Here is a 19,089-nt window from a genome sequence, read left to right as displayed (position 1 = left end):
GGCAGCCTTTCCTTTGTATTCTGCTTGTGCAGCAGACTGGCACTTCTGTTACTGAGGATATACAGAGCATTCCATGAGGAATGGTCTTTATTTAGAGATACAATAAGAATGGTCATTTGAAGCAAAAAAAGTTTGAGATGTAGTAAGAAGATCCCTGACAGTTCACAGCACTGCTGCCAGCTTTCAGTTGTGAGATGCTAATGGCTGCAGGAAAATAGTAGCTGTCTATGAGTTTTGACAACCTTGAGTCATTGTGAGTCATTGCCTTAGAGATGTTTACAACACCACATTATGTTACTTGTTGAGGCATGCCCATGAAGCTGTTGTGTCTAGTCCACTGTAACTGTCAGGGATCAGCTTACGCTATAATAAAAATTGTCTCTATGAAGCATATCTTAAGAGCTATGAGCATCTCTTCCTCTCTGATTCTATGAAACCCTACTAGCTCTTTGCTTTCAATATTTTAGAGGATGGAGTATGAACCAAAACAAAACAAAATTATCTTTTAAACATAGGCCCTAAAATCCATACCCTAACAACTCTGAGCACTTGTTACGCAGAAGAAATTTGTTTCACAGATGCAAGGATGAAAAAGTGCTCATAGCTCTTAAGATATGCACTTTAGAGCTCAGTTATACTAGACTTTTTTGCTATGAATGATCATTCTTGTCACATCCCTGAATATTGACCATGCCTGCATATACATTCGCACCTTAATGTTGAAATGTTATTAAAGAGTATGTCTGATATGCGAATCTTGGTTGTGATGACAATAAATGCATTACTTATGTTATGTGGATGCCCTTCCTTCATTTTCTGCTTTTATCACTCAAAGTCGTTTCTTTTATTAACACACACAACTTTTGCACAATCTGTACTGAAATATTACTAATAATTTGGACTCAAAGTGGAATTTACAATTTGGAGACTGAGTGATTGGCATCATATCCCAAAATCCATGTTAAGCTGGAGAAGACAATTTGATTGGGAGTTGATGAAGCTAACAAATATGGTTATGAAATTCAGGTAGTGGTGATGGACTAATCTGTAGTGAAGCCTGAGCTCTAAGGAAAATTGGAAGGTGACAATGTGGCTGTGAATTTGCAAACAAAACAAACGTGAATATACACTCCTGGAAATTGAAATAAGAACACCGTGAATTAATTGTCCCAGGAAGGGGAAACTTTATTGACACATTCCTGGGGTCAGATACATCACATGATCACACTGACAGAACCACAGGCACATAGACACAGGCAACAGAGCATGCACAATGTCGGCACTAGTACAGTGTATATCCACCTTTCGCAGCAATGCAGGCTGCTATTCTCCCATGGAGACGATCGTAGAGATGCTGGATGTAGTCCTGTGGAACGGGTTGCCATGCCATTTCCATCTGGTGCCTCAGTTGGACCAGCGTTCGTGCTGGACGTGCAGACCGCGTGAGACGACGCTTCATCCAATCCCAAACATGCTCAATGGGGGACAGATCTGGAGATCTTGCTGGCCAGGGTAGTTGACTTAGACCTTCTAGAGTACATTGGGTGGCATGGGATACATGCGGACGTGCATTGTCCTGTTGGAACAGCAAGTTCCCTTGCCGGTCTAGGAATGGTAGAACGATGGGTTCGATGACGGTTTGGATGTACCATGCACTATTCAGTGTCCCTTCGATGATCACCAGAGGTGTACGGCCAGTGTAGGAGATCGCTCCCCACACCATGATGCCGGGTGTTGACCCTGTGTGCCTCGGTCGTATGCAGTCCTGATTGTGGCACTCACCTGCACGGCGCCTAACACGCATACGACCATCATTGGCACCAAGGCACAAGCGACTCTCATCGCTGAAGACGACACGTCTCCATTCGTCCCTCCATTCACGCCTGTCGCGACATCACTGGAGGCGGGCTGCACGATGTTGGGGCGTGAGCGGAAGACGGCCTAACGGTGTGCGGGACCGTAACCCAGCTTCATGGAAACGGTTGTGAATGGTCCTCGCCGATACCCCAGGAGCAACAGTGTCCCTAATTTGCTGGGAAGTGGTGGTGCGGTCCCCTACGGCACTGCGTAGGATCCTACGGTCTTGGCGTGCATCCGTGCGTCGCTGCGGTCCGGTCCCAGGTCGACGGGCATGTGCACCTTCCGCCGACCACTGGCGACAACATCGGTGTACTGTGGAGACCTCACGCCGCATGTGTTGAGCAATTCGGCGGTACATCCACCCGGCCTCCCGCATGCCCACTATATGCCCTCGCTCAAAGTCCGTCAACTGCACATACGGTTCACGTCCACGCTGTCGCGGCATGCTACCAGTGTTAAAGACTGCGATGGAGCTCCGTATGCCACGGCAAACTGGCTGACACTGACGGCGGCGGTGCACAAATGCTGCGCAGCTAGCGCCATTCGACGGCCAACACCGCGGTTCCTGGTGTGTCCGCTGTGCCGTGCGTGTGATCATTGCTTGTACAGCCCTCTCGCACTGTCCGGAGCAAGTATGGTGGGTCTGACACACCGGTGTCAATGTGTTCTTTTTTCCATTTCCAGGAGTGTAAAACCTAAAGTGGAAGCTCATAAATTTATATTATTTCCTGTTTACTTGCGTCTAGAGTCCTGCAGTATATATATATATATATATATATATATACAGGGTGGTCCATGTGAAGTTTTGGATGAGATTATCTCGAAAACTATAGAGCGGGTAAAAATAGTGGGTAAGACAAGTTCATAAACTCAAAGGGGGACATCATATGATACTACACGTGACCCCACTCCCACCCCCTTGGGTGCGGCAGGGGCAGCTTTAAAATCTTAAATGGAAACCCCCACTTTTAATTCAGATTCGGATGCTCCATAAAAAAGTAATCATGTTTTGTCTGAAACATTTTTTTAAACCATTGACAGGTGGCACTGAAATCAAGAACAATTAAAATTGGGAAGAACTCCAATTTATTTAGAATGGCCCAAGAAGGACACATCAAATTGATACAAAATGTGTACCAATTCTTTCACTACACCGAATTAAGCTTTTTTTTATTTTTTTACAAAATGTGTCCTACCTGCCACAGTTTTTGTAGGAGGGAGGTGGAATGGTATTAATATTTCATTAGGGAACTCTTCATTACTGCATTACTCACCCGACTGTGGCACTACTGTGGCCAAACTGCGAACTATGGCTCAGTATAAAGGTCAGTGTAATACGATTAGACGTCACTTCACTTTCAGATAGTGAACCGTAAACATCAACTGACAAAAGTAAATTATTCTTTAGAGAAACATGACTCACTCTCCTCCAACAGTGGCCGAGCGGTTCTAGGTACTACAGTCTGGAACCGCGCAACCGCTATGGTCGCAGGTTCGAATCCTGCCTCAGGCATGGTTGTGTGTGATGTCCTTAGGTTAGTTAGGTTTAAGTAGTTCTAAGTTCTAGGGAACTGATGACCTCAGAAATTAAGGCCCATAGTGCTCAGAGCCATTTGAACCATATTCCTCCAACAGAGATATGATGTTAATTTTAGATGAATGACACAGCAATTATGCTGCAGCTGTGCAACTGTAGCCAGATCGTTTCCCAAACAGATGTCAACCAAGCAAAAACATTATTCAAAATTGCACTCAACAAGTTCGAAATGGATACATACACCATCCATCTTGTCATCATGACTACTGTGAAAATGACAACTCATATTCTTACCGTTCTCACCTGTGTTCAACTGGAGCCTGAAACGACTAGTCGTGTGATTCAGAGACAAAGTGGAATACTGAAATCAACTGTTTTCAGGATTTTGAAGGCACATAAATATCATGTGTGTTATATCACACTGACACAGGCATTAACACTGAAAGGTATGCAGATACATGTGTATTTCTGCCAGTGGGCCTTGGAAATGATAAGAGGTGACAATGATTATTTTAGATATGTTATGTTCACCGATGAAGTCACATTAAAAAACAATAGCAAATTAAATTATCATGATTGTCATTATTGGTCCTCTGTCAATCCACACTGGCACAGACCCACTGACAATCAACACAAATGGTCGTTAATGGTTTGGTGTGGAATTTTAAATGGTTACTTGATAGGGCCGTATTTTTTTTTTTTTTTTTGACCAAAATGTTCCTGGGGAATCTTATTTACAACTCCTCCACAATGGTTTGTTGGAGCTAATGGAAGATGTTTATTTAGAAACTAGGCAACGAATGTGGCTCCAACAGGACAGAGCAGCTCCCCATTATGCTAAAAATGTGCGGAACATTTTATATTTACGATACCTGGTTGGTGGATAGGATGCGGCAGACCAATTCAGTGGCCTCCATGTTCACCAGAGCTAACATCTTTTCATTTTTTCTTGTGGGGTTATTTAAAAAATATTTTTTATGAAAGACCAGCCTACAACCCGAAATGATATGGAGCAATGCATTTGAAGGGCATGTGCAGCCATACCGTGGGATGTGCTGCTCAGAACTGTGGACAATTTTTGCAGATGATTGACTTTATGCATTGAAGCAAATGGGGATAATTTTCAACAATTTCATCATGACTAATTTCAATAATTAAACACCTCAAATTGTGAGAGACAAAGGGACTCACACTAATGACGCTCCCCGACATGTGAGAGGCAAGGGGACTCACATTAATGAAGCATCCTAACATGTGAGAGGCAAGGGGACTCACACCAATGAAGATCCCCATGAGAATATCTTTCTCCTACGTCCAAGTCATCATTCCTAGGTAATGCTAAATGCAAGATACAGTACATTTTGTACAAAAATAGTTTAATTCGGCATAACAAAAGAATTGGTGCACATTTTTTTATTGATTTGATGCGTCTTTCTTGGACGATCCTAAATAAATCAGAGTTCTTCCCCAATTTTTCTTTTTTCTCAATTTCATTGCCATCAGTCAATGGTTTAAAAAATGTTTCAGAGAAAACTTGATTACTTTTTTTATTGAGAATCTGAATCTGAATTAAAAAATGGGGATTTCCATTTAAGATTTAAAAGTTGCCCCCTGCCCCACCAAAGAGGGCGGGGGCTGGAGGTCACTTATAGTGTCATTTTATGTCCCCCTTTGAGCTTATGAACTTGTCTTACCCACTATATTTACCCGATGAATAGTTTTCAAGATAATCTCATCCAAAACTTCACATGGACCACCCTGTATATCAACAACAGAAGTTCCCCCCACAAATGATGGATGCTGCTGTTGGTGGGGAGGCTTGTGTGCCTCAGCAATAGAGATAGCCATGCTGTAGGTGGAACCACAGAAAGATTATCTGCTGAGAGGCCAGACAAACGTGTGGTACCTGAAGGGTCACAGCAGCCTTTTCAGAAGTTTCAGGGGCAACTGTCTGGATAATTAACTATGGCCTTGTATCATTAACCAATATGGCCTTGCTGTGTTGGTCCTGTGAATGGCTGAAAGCAAGAGGAAACTACAGCTATAATTGTTCTGAGGCCATACAACTGTATGGTGGATCTTCTTGGGTAAAATATTCCAGAGGCAAAGTAGTCCCCCATTCCAGGTGGGGACTACGCAGGAGGCTGCAGTCATCTGGAGAAACAAGTCTGGTGTTCTACAGATCACAGTGTAGAATGTTAGATCCCTTAATCATGTAAGTTGGTTAGAAAATTTAAAAAGAGAATTGGATAGGCTGAAGATAGATGGAGCAAAAATTAGTGAAGTTCAGTGGCAGAAGGAGCAGGACTTCTGGTCAGGTGAATACAGGATTATAAATATAAAATCAAATAGAGGTAATGTGAGATTAGGTTTAATAATGAATAACAAAGCAGGAATGCAGTTAAGCTATTATGAGCAGCATAGAAAATGTATTACTGAAGCCAAGGCAGACAGAATGCCCACACCCACCACAGTAGTAAAAGTTTATATGCTCATTAGCTCTGCAAATGATGAAGAGATTGAAGCAATGTGTGTGGGACACAATAATTATTTCTGATAGTTAAAAGAGTGAAAATTTAATAGTCATGGGGAACTGGAATTCGATAGTAGGAAAAGGAATAGGAGCAAAAATAGTAGGTCAATATGGACTGGGGGAACAAAATGAAAGTGGAAGCCATCTGACAGAATTTAGCACAGAGTATAATTAAATCATTGCTAACACACTTGGTATAAGAATCATGACCAAAGATTAAATATATGTGGAAGAGATCTGGAGACACCAGAAAATTCCTAATTGATTATATAATGGTAAGACAGAGGTTTCGAAATCAGATTTTAAATAGTACGATATTTTCAGGGACAGATGTGAACTCTGACCACAATTTATTGGTTATGAACTGTAGAATAAAAGTGAAGAAATTGCAAAAAGTTAGAAAATTAAGGAGATGGGACCTGGACAAATTGTGACAAATTGTGATTTTCAGAGAGAGCAATAGAGAATGTTTGACAACAACAGGGAAAATGGATACAGTAGAAAATGAATGTGTAGTTTTGAGAGATGAAATAATGAAGGCAGCAGAGAACCAAAAAGGCAAAAAGGCAAGGAGAAATTGTTGAATAACACAAGAGTCATTGAATTTGACTGGTGAAAGGAGACAATATGAAAATGTAGTATATGAACAAGGCAGAAAGCAAAACAAATGTCTAAAAACTGAGATTGACAGGAAGTGTAAAACAGCTAGGCAGCAATGGTTAGAAGACAAATGTTTTAAGGATTTAGAAGCATCTATCAGTGGAGGAAAGGCAGATCCCACCTAAAGAGAGCAGGAGAGATCTTTGGAGAAAAATGAACCACCTGTATGAATATTAAGAGCTCAGATGAAAAACTAGTTCTAAGCAAAGAAGGGAAAACTGAAATGTGGAAGGACTGCACAGAGCACCTATACAAGGAAGATGTAATAGGGGGCAATAATACAGAAATGAAAGAGAACATAGATAAAGATGAGAAAGGACATATGATACTGCAAGAAGAATCTGACAGAGCACCGAAAGATCTAAGTTGAAACAAGGCCCTGGGAGTAGACAATATTTTGTTTGACCTACTGATAGCCTTGGGTGAGTTAGTCATGACAAAACCCTTCATTACTGAGCTAGATGTATGAGACATGCAAAATAACTTTAGATTTCAAAAACAATACAATAATTCCAATTTCAAAGAAAGCAGGTGTTGATAGGTGTAAATACTACCAGACTATCAGTTTAATAAGTCATGGTTGCAAAATATTAACACAAATTCTTTACATAAGAATGGAAAAACTGATACAAGCCAACCTCAGGGAAGATCAGTTTGGATTCCAGAGAAATTTTGGAATGCTCTAAGCAATACTGACTCTACAACTTTTCTTAGAAGACAGGTTAAGGTAAGGCAAAGCTATGTTTCTTTTGTAGGCTTAGAGAAAGATTTTGACAATGTTGACTGGAATACTCTCTTTCAAATTATGAAGGTGCCAAGGGTCAATTACAGGGAGCGAAAGGCTATTTACAATTTGTACAGAAATCAGATGGCAGTTATAAGAGTCGAGGGGCATGAAAGGGAAGCAGTAGTTGAGAAGGGAGTGAGTCAGGGTTGTAGCCTATCCCTAATGTTACTCAATCTGTATACAGAGTAGACAGTAAAGGAAACAAAAGCAAAATTTGGAGTAGGAATGAAAATCCATGGAGAAGAAATAAAAACTTCAAGGTTTGCTGATGACATTGTAATTCTGTTAGAGACAGCAAAGGACCTGGAAGAGCAATTCAATGGAATGGACAGTGTCTTGGAAGGAGTATATAAGATGAACATCATCAAAAGCAAATGGAATGTAGCCAAAGTTATTCAAGTGATGTTGAGGGAATTAGATTAGGAAATGAGATACTTAAAGTAGTAGATGAGTTTTGCTAGATGAGTTTTGGGGAGCAAAATAACTGATGATGGTCAAAGTGGACAGAATATAAAATGTAGAGTGTCAATGGCAAGGAAAGCATTTCTGAAGAAGAGAAATTCATTAACATTTTCAGGAAGTCTTGCCTGAAACTATTTGTATGGGGTGTAGTCATGTATGGAGGTGAAAAATGGATGATAAATAGTTTAGGCAAGAATAGAATAGATTCTTTCAAAATTTGGTGCTACAGAAGAATGCTGAAGATTAGATGAGTAAATCACGCAGCTAATGAGGAGATACTGAACAGAAGTGGAGAGAAGAGGAATTTGTGGCACAACTTTACAAGAAGGGATCGGTTGGTAGGACATGTTCTGAGTCATCAAGGGTTCACCTATTTAGTATTAGAGGGAAGTGTGGAAGGTAAAAATTGTAGAGGGAGACCAAGAGGTGAATACACTAAGCAGATTCGAAAGGATGTAGGTTGCAGTAGTTACTCAGAGATGAAGAAGCTTGCACAGGATGGAGTAGCAGGGAGAGTTGCATCAAACCTGTCTCTGGACTGTGGACCGCAACAACAACATGAAATACAAATATTTCATTGAAAGCCAGCCCCCACTCTATTACTCTCTATGGCTTACAGGAGCAGGGTTCAGTGGGGTGGGGTGGGGGGCTGGGGTTGGACCCTACCCCTTCCCCTCCCGCCCCCCACTCTGTGGACTACTAATGTAGATAATTTGTTTGTGAATGACTGTTGTTATAATCTTGTATTGTTGAAGACAAATTTCATTTGTGAATAAATGTGTCAAGTTCTAGTTTAAACAGATGCATAAGAAATGTATGTGTGTGAAACCCACACACAATAATAACTGCTTTCTGTGGTCTAACAATTACTTCTTTCTTCAAAGTCTCATTAATCAGTGAATGAAAATATGTGAACAATGTTAAGTTATTGTTTTTCTAGGCTACATGGTTAATAACTATTCTAATGGCAAAGGTAAATGAACATAAAGATTTCAGCAGGTCTACTATACTGTTTTTACAGTTTCAGTTTTCATAAGAAAACAAACACTTATATAGCTTTCTGCTCTGTTGGAAGGTGGGTATTTTCAGAGTACTAAACAATGACAGTTGCATCACATCATTGTTCCAAATTTTGCAAAGTAACTGAGTCAGATTCCAAAAGCAATTTCACATTAGCCTGGCAATCTTTGACAATTTTCAGATGTAAAAATGGCACGATTATCAAGTCAGATATCATATCAGATACAAATAAACAATTTTGTTATCTGTTGGCTACCAATAAAACATTCAGAACATAAATGTTTTGAAGCAGTTAATGCCAGGAAAACTGACTATCTACCTTTGTAGTCAGATTAGATTAGATCAGATCACAGTTAATGCCAGGAAAACTAACTATCTACCTTTGTAGTCAAATTAGATTAGATCAGATCAGATTAGTACTTGTTTCATAGATCATAAATATGACACTTTGTAATGATGTGGAACGTGTCAGGTTAAAAGGTGTCAATACAAGATATTACATTACACAAAATATTACACAACACTATATATATATATATATATATATCCTAAAAACAAAGATTCCAAGACTTACCAAGCGGGAAAGCGCCGGTAGATAGGCACAATAAATAAAATGCACAAACACAAACACACACACACACACACACACACACAGAATTTCGAGTTTTCGCAACTGGCTTCGTCAGGAGATATATATATATATATATATTGGGGTGTGGGGAAATTACCCACTTACTATATCCAAAAATTCATCTAACAGTAGAAAAATTTTCCATTCAGAAATTCTTTTAATTTCCTTTTAAATGCTATATGGCTATCTGTCAGACTTTTGATGCTATTAGGTTATTAGGTAAGTGACCAAGTGACCAAATAGTTTTGTGGCAGCATAATTTACCCCTTACTGAGCCAAAGATTTAACCTTGAGTAGTGAAGATCATCCATCCTTTCTTCTAGTGTTGTAGCCATATATACTGCTATTACTTTTGAATTTGTTCGGATTGTTATTAACAAATTTCATAAGTGAATATATATATATATATATATATATATATATATATATATATATATATATATATATATATATATATATATATATATATATATATATATTTTATGAGGCTACAGTGAGGATCCCTAGCTTTTTAATTAAGTTTCTGCAGGATGATCTTGGATGAGCTCCAGCAATTATTCTGATAACAGGCTTTTGTGCAATGAACATCCTTTTACTCAGAATATGATGCCATACGAAAGCAGAGAATGAAAATAGGTGTGGTAAGCTCATTTACTGAGATGTATATCGCCAAAAATTTGCAATGACCCTAATAGCATAAGTAGCTGAACTCAAACGTTTCAGCAGATCTTCAGTGTGTTTTTTCCAGTTCAACCCCTCATCAATGCATACACCTAGAAATTTTGAATATTCTACCTTGGCTACTAATTTCTGATCAAAGTCCATATTTATTAATGGTGTCATTCCATTTACTGTGTGGAACTGTATATAATGTGTTTTGTCAAAGTTTAATGAGAACCCATTTGCAGAGAACCACTTAATGATATTCTGATAAACATCGTTTACAATTTCATCACTTAATTCTTGTCTGTTGGGTGTGATAGCTTTACTTGTATCATTGGCAAAAAGTACCAGCTTTGCATCTTTGTGAATATAGAATGGCAAGTCATTAATATATATTAAGAACAGCAGAGGACCCAAGACCAAACCTTGTGGCACCCCATTCTTGATTGTTCCCCATTTTGAGAAATCACCAGTTTTTTGCATATTATTTCAACTTTCTGCACTCTTCCAGTTAGGTATGATTTAAACCATTTGAGCACTGTCCCATTTATACCGCAGTACTTGAGCTTATCTAGGAGGATTCCATGATTTACACAATCAAAAGCCTTTGAGAGATCACAAAAAATCCCAACAGGAGACTTCCGGTTACTCAGAGCATTTAATATTTCATTAGTGAAAGTATATATAGCATTTTCCGTTGAAAAACGTTTTTGGAAACCAAACTGACATTTTATTAAAACTTTATTTTTACAAAAGTGTGAAGCTACTGTACAATACATAACTTTTTCAAGAATTTTTAATAAGGGAGTCAGAAGAGAGATTGGGCAGTAGTTGTTGACATCAGATGTATCCCCTTTTTTATGCAGTGGTTTAACAATGGCATACTTCAGAGTATCTGAGAAAATACACTGCTTCAGAGATCTATTACATATGTGGCTAAGAATCCCACTTATCTCTTGGGAACAAGCTTTTATTATCCTGCTGGAAATGCCATCAATTGAATGTGAACTTTTATTGCTGAGAGAGTTTATTATCTTCCTAATTTCAGAAGGAGAAGTGGGTGGAATTTCAATTATATGAAATTGTGTGGGTAAGGCCTCTTCCATTAACTTCCTTGCTTCTTCTACTGACCATTTAGATCCTATTTTCTCTACAACATTTAAAAAATGATTATTCAAAATGTTTTCAACTTCCGGCTTGTTGTTTGTCAAGTTTCCATTCACTTTGATGGTACTGCTGTCATCCTGTACTCTTGGTTGCCCTGTCTCCCTTGTAATAATATTCCAAATTGTTTTGATTTTGTTATCAGAGGTATTAATCTCAGACATGATGCACATGCTTCTGGACTTTTTAATAACCTTTCTTATTGTAGCACAGTAGTTTTTATAATATCTGGCTGTTTCTTGTTGTTAGATACAGTTCCCTTTTGTGGTTATGAGATATTTTGACGCCTTTAGTAAGCCAAGGTTTTTTGCATGGTTTCTTATAATTAGATTTAACTACTTTCTTGGGAAAACAGTTTTCGAATTCTCTTACTAGTGTATCATGAAATAAGTTATATTTTAAATTAGCATCCAAGTTCCTTGTACACCTCATCCCAGTCTAACTGCTGAAGTTTTTCCCTGAAATTTCTAATTGTTGAGTCATTCATTGAACACACAGCTTTCGAGGGTAGTTTTGAATTACTGAATGGAGCTATGTCATATACTGTAACTGGCTGAGCACCATCATCAGAAAGGCCATTCTCAACAGGACAAGGATGTATGTTTTTAAACTTACCTTGGTCTATAAAAGTGTTATCTATCAATGTGCTGCTGTCCTTTACTACCCAAGTAGGAAAATTAATGACAGATTTCAAATTGAAAGAGCCGAGCAAGACTTCCAGGTCATTCTTCCCATTACACTCTTTAAGTGAATCAACACTGAAGTCCCCACAAATAATAATTTGCTTTCCCCTATCTGGCAGATACCACAACAAGGCATCCAAGTTTTCCAGGAATAAATGAAAGTTTCCTGAAGGGGACCTATATACTGTATATTGTTACAATTGTAAAAGAGCCCTCCTTCAGTGTAAATTGACAGGCACATACTTCTATATGTTGCTCTAGACAAAACTGTTTTGTATCTAAGCTTTTTACACAGTGATAAATTTTGACATATATGGCAACTCCTCCTCTCATCTTATTCTCTCTACACACATGTGCAGCTAGTTTATAACCACTGATATTTACCTTTTCCATATCAGACACAATGTGATGCTCAGACAGCCATAGTATATCTATTACACTCTCCGATTCAATGTCATCTAAACAAATCAGGAGCTCATCTACTTTATTCTTCATACCGGGATATTTTGGTGGAAAATGGTAACATTTTTTACTTTACTTTTGTGAGAATCTACTTTTTTCTTTTATCCACTAATATTTTGGTTAAGTATGGTAACACTATTATTTACTTTACTGTTGTGATAATCTTGTGAGTTTTGGACTTCTTGAGCACCTGCCTCCCTGAACTTCTCATTGGACTTAGTCTAAAAATGAGGTACATTCGTGAGTACTAGTGTCCCCCCTTTCAGATTTCGCTAACAACCCTGCCAGTTTACCCTTGCCTTTCCTATTGAGGTGTAGGCCATGGCTTGTGAAAACCCCACTATCAATAGCCTCGACAGGAACCAATCCAATGTCTGACAGAGTGGCCCCCCCTACGCAGCTGATCCAACTCCATATTTACTCTCCTGTCAGAGCGGTTCAACTGGGGCTGATCATGCTGCATGAAAGCAGGCACCAGCCCAACATTGGTATGGGTCATTGCAGAGGCTATTTTCACCAGGTCACACTCCATACTGTAGCCCTGATCGCTTTCAGTACTGCTTCCCATTCCACCCACTATCATCACATGATCCTGCTTTGAGAAGCCCTTCCACAAGGAACCTATATCTTCTACCACCTGGCTAAGACACGCACTTGGCTTGAAAAAGTTTGTGACCTAGTACCGTCACCTAATTTTTCCTGCAAAATCTGGCCCACACCTCTTCCATGACTGCTACCTAGCAACAGAACTTTCCTCTTACTTTCTATTTTTTTTTTTTTTTGAAACACTTAGTTTCCTAGTGAGATTCTGTTGCATGTTAACTACCTCTACTGGAACGTCTTACCTACTTCACTGTGGTAGCAAGGCAAATCTATTGGTTGTGCCAATTGGCTGAAGTTATTTTCCACAGTAGGAGATGAAACGTTTTGCAGAGAAGTATGCTTTAGATCATAGACTGAACCTCAAATACCAGATGTTGCAAAGGGAAAGCTTAAGAGTAGACAAGTGAAGAACTTCACCTTTGTGCAGAGGTTCCACGGAGTTTCTCCTCCTCCTTTCTGCAGGCAGGTGGTGCTGGGGAAGTCTTCACAGTGACAGCAGGTGCTGCCCGTGATGCTGCCCTCGGTGATGGTGCTGATGAGGCAACTGTAGCCTTCGCGGTGACAGTAGGTGCTGTCCTCGATGCCACCCTCGGTGACGGTGCTGCCATCGGTGGCCGTGGTTTGGTCGGGCCATTGTCCCGCATGACACCCATCTCGATGATGGAATTTCACCTGTCAACACAACCGCCACACATCCGCTCACTACTAAGATATGTCTGAATATGCAGTCTGTATTTTGTTCTTGGAATGGGTGAAACACACACACGTGGCTGAACTGAAACTTTAGATGGTGAACATGGTCTAGTGGTCACTTGGCTTCTGATGTGGACTGATTTCTGATTTCCAACAAACTCTTCAAATTTCTCTGTTGAGGAAAAGTCTGGAATGGCCAAGTTGGGCGTTACTTATTAAAATAAATAGAATAACGGATACAGTACAGTTATGAACGTGACATTAACTCGAAAGCTCAGAACTAAAATTTGAAACTCGTTTGGCTCACCTGAAGATGGCTGGCAGTTGTCCAGCCGAAATATCGTGCGAAGAAGTTTATGACGACCGGCTGCAAGCCCGAAATCTATTTGAACAGCTCAGAACTACTTAGGAGCTATACTGCTTTTCTTTTTCAGCCCAAAACATTTATTCATTCATCTTCCTACGCAGCTAACCGCTATATCGATATCAACTTTGGTTCATTTGAGAAGTCTTTAGATTTATTTAGATACAACTTTCAGGGGTTGGTCACTACAATTGGTTCTTTAGTTATCCTGTACTTTTTAGAGGACCTGTTAGTTTGGTGGTAATGAAACATAGGCCTCTCTATGCACTCTGTTTGAACAAAGAATTTCGAAGTTTGGTAATAAAATAAGAGAAATGTGTGACTGTTGTAACTGTGCATCAACTTGCTGAGATATTGATATAAATAAAAGTGGAATTTTCTGAGATTAGTGTAGTGGTTTCAACATAAATAAACAAAAGTAAGTAATTAAAAAATTATAAGCAATGATACATAATAAAAGGCAAAAAAATTTACTGAGCACCGAAACCTAAATACCAGATAACTTTGACATCTTGCGCCCGAGGTTCAGCATAAAACGAACATGTTTTACAACAGAAAGATTTCCATGACCTGAAGATGGCAGCAAAGTCAGTTGAAACAGGTTGTCTTAAATAAAGAAATATTTTATGCGATCGTGGCTGTTGAATGGTTTTTTAAACAATGGGAAAGAGCTCGAGTAAATAGAATAGAGTTGTAAGAAACTGAATACATCTGAGGTTCTAGCTATACAGTGAGTAATAAAGTTTGTGCATTTATTGTTTCTCCTGCATTCATCTACTATTTGTGGGTGACGAAATGTCATGCAATTTTCCACCCTTGCTGCCCCATGGCGTCGTGCACGGGAGGCCCATTACCATACCCAACATTTGTTATTCTGTTTTTTTTCTTCGTAACGCCACTGTAAGTTCTTTGGCTAACGCTGCAATCGCAGTGGCACCGATATCGGTGATTCTGGGGACCACCAACAACGGCTGTCAGGCGGCAGAATGTTTCAAATCGGCTGAAGGCGGTCGAATTTTTCAAATTAGTACACCAGTATATGCGCGGTCATATTGTAGCCCAGCTCATCGCCCGAACGTAGCAGATTACGGATGACAATCGGGTTGAGCATCTAGAAGGGATGAATACATCAGTGTGCACAAGCAGAACAACACAGAGATGTCGGTCTCATTAATGTCCTCATACACCTCGTAGTTCCAAGAGGCCCACGGCATGAATGCCACAGGAAAAGAAATGGAGTTGACAGCAAATTGCCAAAAGACTCAAACGTCCACCTGCAAACGCGGGATAGAGGATATAAACATCAGATGCTTTCACCAGGAGGTGGGAACGGACTAAATAAACACAGGCTTTGCATTACTTTTTAATGAAAAGAACCAGCACAATAAATTTCTTTGAAAGTAAACGCACGAATATAAAGCTATAATGCTGATTAAATTGAAGTTATATGAAGGACCTGATCATTATTGTTGTTTACGGTCGTAACATGTAGTTGTAATTATATAACTGATGTATCTTCATTATTTTAAGGGTTTTCAAGTAAAAAGTCAATAAATAATAATCGTATTCCCGCTTCCCGCGATCGACATCTCCCCTCAAACAAATTACACACACCAAAAAAGTTTTGCCTCACCTCGGTTCCGAGAGTTCCGGAACCGGTACAGAAAATTGGGATAGAGATTAACATAAACATCATTTCCGCCATTTTTATTGCTCATGAAAACGACACACTGCATGTTGTACCACCATAAAGCGAGACCTTCAGAGGTGGTGGTCTAGATTGCTATACACACCAGTACCTCTAATACCCAGTAGCACGTCCTCTTGCACTGATGCATGCCTGTATTAGTCGTGGCATACTATCCACAAGTTCATCAAGGCACTATTGGTCCAGATTGCCCCACCCCTCAACGGCGATTCGGCGTAGATCTTTCAGAGTGGTTGGTGTATCACGTCGTCCATAAACAGCCCTTTTCAAACTATCCCAGGCATCGTCGATAGGGTTCATGTCTGAAGAACATGCTGGCCACTCTAGTCGAGCGATGTCGTTACCCTGAAGGAAGTTATTCACAAGATATGCACGATGGAGGCGCAAATTGTCGTCCATCAAGACGAATGCCTCGCCAATATCCTGACGATGTGGTTGCATTATTGGTCGGACGATGGTATTCACGTATCGTACAGCCGTTACAGCACTTTCCATGACCACCAGCGGCGTACGTCGCCCCCCCTCCCCCCCCCCCCCCCCTCCCCCCCATAATGCCACTCCAAAGCATCAGGGAACCTCCACTTTGCTGCACAAGCTGGACAGTGTGTCTAAAGCATTCAGCCTGACCGAGTTGCCTCCAAATACGTCTCCGACAATTGTCTGGTTGAAGGTATATGCGACACTCATCAGTGAAGCGAACGTGATGCCAGTCTTGAGTGGTCCATTCGGCATGTTGGTGGGCCCATGTGTATCGCGCTGCATGGTGTCGTGGTTGCCATGGACGCCGGGAGTAAAGTCGCTCATCATGCCGCCTACTGCGCACTGTTTGAGTCGGAACACGACGTCATGTGGGTTGCACGAATAGCATTATTCAACATGGTGGTGTTGCTGTCAGGGTTTCTCGGAGCCATAATCCGTAGGTAGCGGTCATCAACTGCAGTAGAAACCCTTGGGCGGCCTGGGTGAGGCATGTCATCGACAGTTCCTGTCTCTCCGTATCTCCTCCATGTACGAACAACATCGCTTTGTTTCACTCCGAGACGCCTGGACACTTCCCTTGTTGAGAGCCCTTCCTGGCTTAAAGTAACAATGAGGACGCGATCGATTCGCGGTGTTGACCGTCTAGGCATGGTTGAACTACAGACAACAAGGGCCGTGTATCTCCTTCCTTTTGGAATGATGTAAATCTTTCCAACTGCTAATAACCTGTGTGAAAATCTAGCCTTTCTTCAAGCTATGTTGCTCGTCGGTAATTAGCGTTCTGCTTTTAAATTTTCTTCTCAGCTGTTGTGAAAAGCCAGCGAAAAGTGTCAGGGAATATACGGGGTGTGATCAAAGAGCAAGAGAAATGTTACAAGTGTTTTCAAGTTCTCAGCGAAATTTTACTTTTGAAAAAGATGAATCAAAGAACTTGCATTACGTTTTGCTTGAAAAATGGAACAAAGTGCAGCATCACATTCAAAATGTTTACTGTGGATTTTGGCGAATCTACTGTGCGTAAAACAAGAGTTTACGAGTGGTATAAAAGTTTCAAAGAGGGTCGAGAAGACGAAGACGACGACCCCCCAGGATTCCCTAACACGGAAGAAGAAAACGTTCTGGAAAATCGCCGAATCAACATCAGAGATGTTGCTGATGATACCGGCATGTTCTTTGGCTCGTGCCAAGCAATTTTGTCAGATGTTTCGGACATGAATCGTGTAGCTGCAAAGATTGTCCGGTAATTGTTGAATTTCGACGAAAAACGAAGCCCGCATAATTGCTGAATGAAGTCGAAAACGGTCCAGAACTTCTGAATAAGATTTTAAAAGGTGGGCCCAATCGTCCGATTGGAAACTGCCTAAAGTGCAAAGACCGAAAAAAATTTCTTAAAGTTCTATCACTACGAATGTTCTTCTCACAGTTTTCTTCGATTGCAAATGGACAGTGCATCACAAGTTCCTCCTTACGGTCATACGTTCTATAGGGAATACTACCTGAAATTATGCGCCGTTTGCATGAAGTAATCCGAAGAAAGCGGCCAGAATTTTAGCAAAAACACTCGTGGAAGTTGCATCACGATAATGCTCCAAGCTCACACCTCTGCGCTTGTTCGTGATTTTTTTTTGTAAAAAAACAAAACCGTTATGTTGCCTCAGCTGCCGTATTCGACGGACATGGCCCCCTGCGACTTCTTTCTACTCCCGTGACTGCAGAGAACCATGAAAGGACATCATTTTGTCACCAGTGAGGAGATAAAAGAAAGATTATACATGTTCAAAATAAAATGGAAGTTGAAATCTATCGACAAAATCTTTATTTATTATTCAAATATACAATATAGGAATTTACTTCTTAAAAGTAATGTCATTTAAATGCAATCCAGCACGACCCACGACCACGACACTCATTTAAACGGTGAACAACATTTTGTTTCTAGAATGAGATTTTCACTCTGCAGCGAAGTGTGCGCTGATATGAAACTTCCTGGCAGATTAAAACTGTGTGCCGGACCGAGACTCGAACTCGGGACCTTCGCCTTTCGCAGGCAAGTGCTCTACCAACTGAGGTACCCGAGCAGCTTTACTTCTGCCAGTACGTCGTCTCCTACCTTCCAAACTTTACAGAAGCTCTCCTGCGAACCTTGCATAACATTTTGTTTGACGGCTCGCCATGCAAACAACTGGTTGGCTGCCACTTCTCTACGGATATTTTGTTTCAGTTGCTCCAGAGAAGTCGGTTTTTTGACATACACTATAGATTCGACATATCCCCATAAGGAAAATATCCACGGGGCTCAAATTTGGACTACAAGGGTGCCGATTTATGTCATCCTTCTTGGGGATCAATTTGCCAACGAAAATTTCACGAAACCTGCTGTTTACATGCATTGCACGTGTGTGCTGTGGCTCCGTCTTGCTGTAACCATGTTCTTTGGTTATAACCATGGAAGTTTTGCAATTCACGCACCAAAAAGTCATTTAACACCGTCACGTAACGTTGCGCATTCACCGTCATTGCGCGGCCGCTCTCGTCCTCGAAAACGTACAGGCCAATTACTCTTCCAGCCGACATTGCAGCCCTTACAGCAACTTTTGGCGAATAAAAGGGCTTCTCACGTTTCTGTTCAGGATTCTTTGCCCTCCAGTACCGGCGGGTCTGCTTATTGGCGTGACCGTTCAAGTGAAAATGAACGTCGCCAGAAAAAAAGATGTTAAATGAAGGCACTCAGTCACATCCTTGCAACGAACTGCAGCCAATGTGTGGCATCCTGAGGCTG

At 40.6% G+C, this 19,089-nt stretch overlaps 1 protein-coding gene across 7 annotated transcripts in view; it reads right to left on the bottom strand.

Annotated features, from left to right (window-relative positions):
- LOC126284912 (NF-kappa-B inhibitor zeta-like) overlaps nt 1-19,089 on the bottom strand; it is a 269,508-nt gene that overhangs the window by 78,672 nt on the left and 171,747 nt on the right. For all 7 annotated transcript variants that reach the window (XM_049984175.1, XM_049984177.1, XM_049984180.1 and 4 more), the window contains one exon: nt 13,483-13,737. In XM_049984175.1, the coding sequence (XP_049840132.1) occupies nt 13,483-13,718 (236 nt within the window). In that variant the 5' untranslated portion in view covers nt 13,719-13,737. The remainder of the gene's footprint in view (nt 1-13,482; nt 13,738-19,089) is intronic.

Source organism: Schistocerca gregaria, chromosome 8, assembly GCF_023897955.1.
Source record: "Schistocerca gregaria isolate iqSchGreg1 chromosome 8, iqSchGreg1.2, whole genome shotgun sequence".
Lineage (NCBI taxonomy): Eukaryota > Metazoa > Arthropoda > Insecta > Orthoptera > Acrididae > Schistocerca > Schistocerca gregaria.
The sequence above is the reverse complement of the archived record's forward strand: the minus strand, read 5'-3'. Positions and strand labels throughout refer to the sequence as shown.